Source organism: Limulus polyphemus, unplaced genomic scaffold (genome assembly GCF_000517525.1).
Source record: "Limulus polyphemus unplaced genomic scaffold, Limulus_polyphemus-2.1.2 Scaffold737, whole genome shotgun sequence".
NCBI lineage: Eukaryota > Metazoa > Arthropoda > Merostomata > Xiphosura > Limulidae > Limulus > Limulus polyphemus.
This window is the reverse complement of record NW_013666347.1, coordinates 461-10,693: the sequence shown is the minus strand read 5'-3', so window position 1 is coordinate 10,693 and position 10,233 is coordinate 461. Positions and strand designations below refer to the sequence as shown.

Sequence of the window (10,233 nt, the reverse complement as noted above, 5' to 3'; positions counted from 1 at the left end):
ATATATATACATTTTAAAATATTATGCTATATATTTTCACAGAATAGTTTACATGCACAAATGAACTCTTTTTTTTCTCTCTCTCTATTATTATTATTATTATTATATGGTTCTCTCAGGAAATTCTGTGAAAAACTTGACACTATGTAAAAATATTAGAGGTTCAAGATTCATCGTGGAATGTAGAAGTAGCCCTGAAGTTAAAGCCCTAAAATTCCCATGTTTTTAGTATTATATATTAGCATAAAAAGCAAATAAATGAATATTTTTAAATAGTTAAAGGCAACTTCCACTTTCTTATAACTCCTCCTAAAACTTACCTCTTCCAGAAGCAATGTAAAAAAACCATAAATCCAAGAAAAATTTCAAATAGAGCTAATGAATTCATATATAAACTAGTCAGTCCATTTTTCCTCATTAATGACACTGAAGAACTAAAGTTGTGGCAATTTAAATACAGAAAATAATTTAATTGTACAGTATAGATTATCAAAATTGCTTTAAAACACAACAACTTTTTTTTTTATGATAGCATTCTGATGAAAATAATTGTGCTTACACACACTTACTAGATAAGTACGACATGTATAACATTGCCAAAGAACATAAACACAGGGGGAAAAAAAAAAAAAACTTATTTGTGTATCAATATCAATACAAAAATATTCTAGCTGGAAAAATGTAGTGGCATACTATCTTTTGTCACAGCCAAAACTTTGGATCAGACAACTTTCAGGAAATATAATTACTTAAAAGCGAACCTATAGTTGACTCAAGAGTTAATTATATCTTACTAAACATAAATTGTTTAAAACAATTTTAGTTTTTTACATATAGATGGTTTACAATATCACAGTGATTCAGAGGCAAGACCACTATATATTGTCATAAAATCTTCACAGGACTCTTAATCATGTAAAATGCTAATTTCTATATTTTCATCAATTTAAAATGTAAAACATAATATGACAATATTTTTCATCTACCACCAGCCAAAAGCTGCTAATAATGGAATGACATTTCCTGAACACTTATCACCCAAGGACTTGTGTTAAAATAAGAGAACCATCTGGAACTTTAATATCCATGCACATTGCAAAGAGGAGTGCTTTGTGATAATTAATATAGAACTATTACTGAATATCCAATGAAAATTGCAATAAAGGTACTTAAACAACAAAAAAAAGGCTTAAAACAACATCAACTGCATTAAATAAGTTACCATAGTGTTGTTTGTTTTTTATTTTTCAAATAAATAAATTCAAAATTTTACAAGACCACAAAAGTTGTTTATTTTCATTAACTTTATACCCACTCCACTGTTAGTACCACTTTCTACACTACATTTGTCAATGTATAAATACTTCTTATTAAAATAATTACCATGAAGCAAGTAAGAAATGCTCAAAAAAAGTTTGATTACTGTTTTAAGTGTAAATTTTGAGAGATATATTTGAAATGTTTACATGTAACAAAGAAATGACAAGTACTGATTATATTTTTTTAATGAATTCAGGCCCTTTTTTTACTAAGAAATAAAGGTGCATCCCATTGGAAAATTGGAAGTCATTGTAATATTTCCTGGTTTTATATTACAGCACATACTTTCAGATGGCAAATGTATCGGAAGTGATTACTTTACTGTGATATTGAAACATATTATAAATCAAAGACAGCTAATATCAGAAGTAAGTATTGTATACTTTATGAAAACAACCAACTCATATCTTTGAATTGTGGTTTTATATATAAAAGGCAGAAAGTTGAGGAAATTTAACAGTTATTAGTTGTGATATTCTTACGCAAATATGTTTCATTAGAGGAAGTATGTATACAATCATGATAACACTCAAATAGCTCCCAAAGAAGCCCAAATTTTTAATAGAAAATCTATAGAAAACTCAAAATCAGACAATAACATCTATCTAGTATCTAGCATAACTGATGAACATTATAATAAATGCAAAAAGAAGCAAGAAACTGGTTTTGGTTGCGAGACTGATCATTAATTACAAGTATAACATCAAAATCTTGAAATTTGAAAGTTCGAACACTTGCTGAATAGGAAAACAATTCTAATCAAAGAACCAATAAGTAAAGGAAAGGCATACAAAAAAAGTATGGAAGTTGTTTTTTTACAGCTGGAAAGGCCAAACTAGAAGTGCATACTGTAACTCAAATTGTAGAAGAGAACAGAACAAACCTAAACATGTAAATATGCAGCCAAAATGACATAACATATTACAAATTACTGCCTGGTGTATTAGGAATGATAACCATGTGATGATGTTTGTGTGATCATAGTTCAAACTATACTGACCTCCTAAAAGTTGGTTTACTAAATCAACCATCACATAAATAAATACTACTTACAACATTGAAAGCTTGGCACTCTCAAACACAATTTTGGAGAGCATATGGGTAGAGATAAAAATAAGGTTCACAAGAAGTGTTTTCCTAAACTAGTATCATAAAAAGTTCCATTCTTCTGACAAGCTAAAACGGACAATAAAAACTGATACTTCAAAACTGTAGTTCTCAGTTGGTAATGGTATGGGTTGTTTTGTTTAATATGAGGTAAAAATTTTTCATATCATAACCATACTATATCTTATATAGAAAAAAAAAGTTTACTTAAATAGTTACTAAATCAAACTTTCATCCAAAACAGACTAGGAAAATCAATGTTTTTCATATATAATAACACAGTTTACCTTTAGCACAACTACTATACTCACCTCCCATGGGAATAGGTAAGTTTTGGAGTTTCTGGAGAAATTTTGGCTAAAATCTGTTCTGTAACTTCCAAGAAATTTCCAGCACAACTAGCATATTTAGCTAACACAGTTGTACCTCTCGATACCACAGAATACAATATTGGCATCTTTGTTATCTACTACATAAATAAAATAGATGTAGTTTAGCTGAAAGCAAAGAAAACAATAACTCTTATCATGTGTCATTCAGTTTGCAACAGTGAAGTAACCGTTATTCATAAAATTAACATTTTAATTGAAAAACATAATAAAAACGTACTTCTACAATAATTTTAAGTTGTGTTTCTTGTTTTTGCAAAGAATTATCATTATTTTATTTCCCTCCCTACTTCCTTCTCCCTCAATTATTGACTATTACTTGCATCTGTAATAGTTTGTGAAATAAAACAATTTTTGGGTGTTTGGTAATCGTATTTTATGCCCTCTATTTTCAGAATCTCTAGGTCAGCCATTTTCTATCACATACTTTTATCTCAAATTAACATCTAGCTTGCACTTGTACAACTGCATATGATCACATTTTCTCTCCAACCTACCAGAGTGCGAAGGAAGGTTAGAATAATTATGGAAGAAGGATCTTTCTGAATTATATTTTACTGCTAAAACATTAAGTTGAAATTAACTTTACTATAACCACGAACTAGAACCCCACATTAAAACGGAAGTAGTACAGGAAGAAGCAGAGAAACACCTATACTTGTTACTTCTACAGAATAAGGATGCACTCTTTCTATATACAAACCATAAAATAAAATACATGAAATTCAAAGAACCACACATGGCCAGAGGCAATGGTGCTGGTTCTCATGAGGAGGAGACAATCAGAAGCATCTTATTGTTGACCCAATGACAACATGACAGGTGGTCCAAGAACTTGTCAAGTAACACACGTTGGTACAAAATGTACACATGTGGAAAGATTTACAGGGAATTCACCAGCTTTGATATTACTACCATTGAAGTGGTTATCTTAAGAGTAGTGCAGTGAGATTGAATATACCACCCACATGATACTGAATGTGTTTTGTACACCCAAACCCTATATATGTGGTAAGGCACACATCAAAGGAATAGCAAACTATCCAGAAGTAAAAACACAGAGCAGAGGTACAAGGCACTCCTACCCCAAACAGAGATCCATAAGGACAAAAATATTAAAATCCAGTAAAGTATAAATGCATCTGTTTAACATCAATAAAAACAAGATTAGGCAACCACTACAGGTAAAAGTCAGAATGGCTAGTGAAAGTATGGAGATGGTTCATTAGTCTGAAGGCCCATTACTCTGAAGATGCAAGTTTTTTTGTTATGTTTTAATAGTTGAAATGTTAAATTGATTGTGTGGTTAAATTTGTGAAATGTTATGACAAAAATAGTCCAGGATGTGACCTAAAATGCTACAATTTCTCATGGATGGATGGATAATGCTTATCCTCATTACCACAATGTTATTTTCTTGTATGCATGTATAGTGTTATCTGCAGAGCCCACATATTTACCCATCAGTATTGGATTTGGGAATCTAGTTCTTATGAAATAATGAATATTCAAGATTCTTATTCCATAGTGCTGTGACAATGAATATTGTATTCCCTACTCATTAAACATGTTAAAAGCTTCCAGTCAGTAAAATTATCTTCACATTGAACCAGTGCAATGAGCTTGTACACTACAGTGTCAATTCAAATATTTCTGTTGTTTGTATTTAAAATGAGAACAAGCCATCAAAGCCAGCTGGTCCCCTGAACCACCACCAAGATGTACCCTTTAATCTTTTCATTTAAGATTGCATTAATCTATTATGGACCTACAAATTTATTTTCTTATCCAATTTTAACATTTATTGCAAAACATCTGTGACTATCAAGCCTTCGGAACACTGGGTTTCACCAAAAGTATAACGTATTTTCCACAACAAAATGGAATATTTGTTTTAATCTGAACTCTACCAGCAACAGCTAAGGACATAACAAGGTGATAAGTCTAATGAGAATAAACCTGTAATGTCTGTCAGATCCAAATTCAAATGATCACATACAAAACAGAAGAGCAGTTTAAGCCATCACATAAGAAAAAAAAGCAAAAGCTCCCAAGTGACTGACTCTTAACACAGTATATAAAACTACTGCAGAAAATTTTAAAAAGCTAAAGCTTAAGTGAGGACACAATAGCTCACTGCGTTTACAGGGAACAAAAAATGATTAATATAAATTGAAAATAAATCATTCTGGTCATTTAAAGCAAACAGCCCCCCCCCCCTCACCTCTAATCAGGATATAAATATAATGATCCCTTAAAAAAAAGATAGTGCAGTTAATATCAGTAGTTTGACAATGAAAAAATGCAATAAAAGCAAAAAATACATTTTCTAACAAAAGAAACTTTACATTATAAGTAGCTTTGTGTCAAAGCCTGGAAACCAAAGCAATCCAAAATATTAGAAGTAAAAGGTCTTAGTACACCAAAAGATTAAACAGTTCCATCAAAGCAGGAAGTTGAAAAGGAAAATGACTACTACAGAAAGAAACAACAGCTTAAGGTAGCCCAATAACCTGCAGAGTAGAGACTGCAAACAAGAAGTAAAAATCATGTAAGGGGTAAAGGATGGAGCTGGACAAATAACTGAATTAATTAACATAACCGATTACCTATCAACTATTGCCATGCAAGATAATGATTAATCAAAATTGTGATTAAATTGATTAATATCCCAAAAAATAATCTAAATAGTCAAAAATTAGTTTCTAGTTATAACTATTTTCAATTATTACAATTATCCAAGTCTCACGTGAGAATAATTAATTAGTTAAATGCAATTGATTAATAAGCTTGATAATTAATCAATTACCAAATTCCACTAATTGCCCAGCTCTAGTAAAGATGACAAAGAAGCCATTATCTACATCACTTGAAGTAAAACTTCCATTTTTATTGGTAAACAGTCAATGGAGACTATTTGAATGAGTTAGCAACTCACCTAGTAAATCATGAGGAATATCTTTTTCAATCAAAAGCTATTAATGTAAAATTGATGTTCTGGACTGATGCATATTGAATATAACCTTTAATGAATTTAGTAGAGCTTGAGTAACTCATCAGGACCCAAAGTGGGTATAAGTATGTAGAAACCTTATGAGCCAAGTCTGGGTCAAAGCATTTGACTGATGATAAAAAAGTGAGATGGACAAATCTATTTCTCCTGGAAAATTGCAACTTCATAAATTGATAGAAAGCACTTACCCAAACAAAAAGTTCTACTGCGTCCATGCACTAAGCTAGTGAATATGTATCACCAACTTAGTGATACAGGCAGTGCCCATAGAGCTATCAAAATCCAAAAGAATTTCATAATGTTTTCAAGAAATTTATGTAAATGCTCTGAACTCCCCACTTTGTCAGAACATATACAAGCATGTGATTTCCCAGCTCTGCTGAAGACTAACCATCAAGAAGTACACAATATCTTCTGAAACACCTCATCCATGTTTAAGACAAGGCTACCATGAAAATTTAGAAATAAAGAATTTCCAAAAAAATTCCTCATATAATTTTGTTCAGTACTAGACACTGACTCAAGACCATTAAAGTTTATGTCAACAGAAAAAAATGGACCAGAAAGGAAAGAATACTAGTCAGACTGAAGGGAAGACCCTGAAACTAATTAGTGGTTTCCACATACAAATGAAGATATAATAAGGACAAAAAAAAAGAGAGATAGAGTCACTGAGTATATGAAAATAAAAATGATTCACCAATATCAATTTCATTATTTACAAGGCCATATGCAGAGGAGACAAAACTGTTGAAAAAGTTATATTCTGAACCATGAAAAGGTTAGAAATGAGTAACAGAAAGAGAAAAAATTAGTTACCTATCTCATACAACTGAACCTTAAACAGTTAGAAGAAAGGGCTGGATTAGGATTGAGAATCCCCATATGTGTCACCTGAAATAAAAATTGCATTTCGTAATCCAGAGGGTGAAGTTGAACCAGTCACTAGATAAAGGGAAGAGGTGATAAATACCCAGAAAGATGTAGGCCTCCTAAGCCTCTGATATTAAGTGGTTGTACACAATATCCTCCAAATATCAATAAGTCTGTTCTGGTCAACCTGCCCCAACTGACTCCATGAGTTAAGGAACAACAGAATACTATTGAAAATACTAAACATCTTTGAAAGACCCATCTATTAGAATGAGTAGTATCTAAGAAACAGTCCAGTACAAACTTGAAAGTTTTAAAAAAGGGCAGTTTCTCTATGAGAATTCCAAATATAACATGAATAAGCAGTTGTAAGTGCACGTATGTAGATGAAAGACCAGAACCTCCAAAATGCATGATCCAAAAATCAAGAGTGACTCAAAATCAAAGAATGAAGAAGAAAAGTATTGACCTTGGCTTCTCCTAGTTATGAGCTTTGGTGACAAACATGCTCTGTGATATTCTTAAAGACCAAGAAGCTGAGGCTACTGCCCAAGACAATGCCCTTGAGAGGCCTTCAAAAAAACAAGGGCATCTAAGCTTGAGCAACAAGTTGCACTGATGACATAATGCACAGAGAAGAAAATAATAAAAGTATAAATGTAAAAATATGGCATTATAAACAGAAACAGACAAAGTACCTTAACCTTATCTATGGCTGGTAATCGTTGACACAAAAAGCTATACCTGTTACATAGCTGGGAGATGAAAAACAAAGTCTGTACGTAATCCTTCAGCTGATTAAGAATAAAAACATCTGCCCAAAAATAAAGAAAAATTTAAAAAAAACATTTTAGCATTGCAGTCTATTTTAAGAGGTAAAATACTCATATGGTCAAAAAGTTTATCTAGAGCACTGAATAATATATAACATGCAAACTACAATTTAATATCAAAAATTTCTACTACTATTGCAAATAAAACTAAGATTATATTCAACTTTTCTACCATTATAATTAACTAAGCTTTAGCTTAATGTCTTTTAAAATCCAGAACATGATCACCCCAAAGTCAAAAACTTCACTTCACCTCTACGTAAACATAGTTTAAACGAGTCAGTCCTAACAAAATACATATGAATAACCCGACACGAAAAAGAAATAAGAATATGCATGTTCTAAAAACTGACAAAAATTAATGAGTTTCCAAACTTCTTGAGACCTATATGAAAACCCTAAAGAGTGACACTAGTTCATATTTATAAAATCTGATGTTACCATGAAGAGTATTATAAAACTATTTTAATACAGAAGGGTCAACAACAGACCCTAAAAAATAAGTTGCTTTTAATTTAAGTTACCCATGCTCCAGATTCTACTACACCTGAAAGCAAATATTTCATAAGCTGACCATCCTATTACTATTAGAAAAGTAACATTGCCTTCTCAAGATAATACAACACTACGGACAGCAAGGAACCACCAGCCCATTGAAACTGTCACTTCACACCTAGGTCCATAAAAAAAAAGCAAAAAACCAAATACACTCTTTAACCTTCAAGAAATCATCCATTCCCTCCCAACCCCCTGCAAGATATCACCAGCATCCCACAACCACTAATGCACTTTACAAGCCAAACACCCTACTAAAAAACAACTGTTCCAACCAGAAGCTGGCCCACCCATCTCCACATCCTAAACCTGCATTCCCCTATTCCCAGAACACAACACAAAGAATATAAAAAGAATGAATTGAGGTCACAGTGAAGGAGTCACTTGCTCAAACGTTAAGCACCTTACGGTCTTATCAATTCTTCCAATAAATTTGAACTTCATCACAAAGCAAGTTCTACTCACTCATACAGAGTCATAGAGCTATCTAAAAATTAATATCTTGGTATCTAACAAAATCATGTTGTTGCAAAAAAAAAAAATCTTATTGACTCTTAGTCTTATTCATTCAAGTGCAAGTGCTATATATATATATATATATATATATAGAAAGATTGATATGTACAATATTTTGATATTTATGCACTGCACACTTGCGTCGAAAGGCATGGGATTTACAACTTAAACTTATAAGTTATAATTTTATTCATTAAAATTTAATTATAACTGCGGTTTGGCTATTAGTATTCATTATAATATTATTATTAATACTTTAGGCTTTATAATTATTATTATAGTTTTATGTACTAAACTACTATTGCAGTATTAGTATGTTGCGCTCATAAGCGAAAATGCACGTTTTCAAAATTTTATAAAAATAAAGTTTTAGTTTCATCTCTAACCTTAATTTCAATACATCTCTAACTAAAAATATTGACAACACTACCTCGTTACAACACGCACACAAACCGTGTGACACAAGTACGTAAAACTAGAAGGGCACGTGAATATGTTTGTATATATATATCCTCTAGCGGTGTAACTGTAAGTTAAAATTAGTTATTTCTGTCGGTATCATGTGTATATTCCAACGGTTTCCTCGCTCCTATGCATCAGTGATATTTTAATAAAGTTTTTATTACTTTTATTTTAAACATAGAAAATCTAAAGTTACTGCAAAGAACATATCAACTAAATATTCATATACAAGATTAATAAGTTACAAAACTACCCACCCCTCTTTTGATTAGAAATATTTTCCACTGTTGTCTTATTGAGATATTGTAGTTTAGGCAAATATTTTCAAGTAATTATTAAATATGCATAATCGTTTTAATTTTCCATGTTTCATTATAAAGGAGTTAAAATGTCCAAATAATAATTTTTTTGCACATAAAATTTTTCGAAATATACATCATGCAAAAATATAATATTACCAGTATTTCACAAACCTTGTCCTCTAAGTCTTTGGTATCGTTGTTGTTAAACGCAAAGCTATACAACGGTCTATCAGTGCTCTTCTCACCACGGGTATGAAAACCCTAATTTTAGCGTCATACATATAAGCCTGCAAGCTTGACGCTGAGCTACTGGTAGGCTCTTCTACGACACACCTGGAAATACTTTAAAAAATGCGTCACATCATTAATTTCGGCACTCGTAGCAAAGAGAGAATAAAACCATACAAACTTCTGAAAATCAAGCAGTGGTGAATAAAATAGCATACGATTGTATTTTCATTTGATTATCACATTTAAATTGCTATTTTAACGTGTTGCTACATTGATAAAGTAAAAAATTATAAAATTTAAAGGAAGTGAACTCGGGTAACATCAAAATATATCAAAAATAACTACATACGCAATAGTTTCAAAGATAAACCTAGAATATAATCACCTCGCAACAACTAGGGATTCAAGGATATATATTAGTGGTGAAAGAAAAGAGACTGCGTTGAAGTTAAAACAATGATAAAGCACTTCATTTTGTTGCGAAAGAGAAAGAAAAGTACAAGTGATCGTAAATGAAGAGGAGCTGAAGATTAAAGACTGATCATCGAACTTAGGTTGAATATACCATACGTTTCTGTATTATTTTAATATCATAGTACGTACTCTGAATTTATCATTTATTCTGTATATGT

At 31.4% G+C, this 10,233-nt stretch overlaps 1 protein-coding gene across 2 annotated transcripts in view; it reads right to left on the bottom strand.

The window, feature by feature from the left end:
- LOC106460264 (vesicle-associated membrane protein 7-like) overlaps window positions 1–9,076 on the bottom strand; it is a 24,744-nt gene extending 15,668 nt beyond the window's left edge. Inside the window, exons 1-2 of one of the 2 annotated variants that reach the window (XM_013919950.2) lie at window positions 9,037–9,076; window positions 2,739–2,896 (exon numbers count right to left, since the gene is read on the bottom strand). In XM_013919950.2, coding sequence (XP_013775404.1) covers window positions 2,739–2,884 — 146 coding nt within the window. In that variant the 5' untranslated portion in view covers window positions 2,885–2,896; window positions 9,037–9,076. The remainder of the gene's footprint in view (window positions 1–2,738; window positions 2,897–9,036) is intronic. The other variant, XM_022386934.1, reaches the window with a different exon arrangement.
- Between the last annotated feature and the right edge of the window lie 1,157 nt (window positions 9,077–10,233).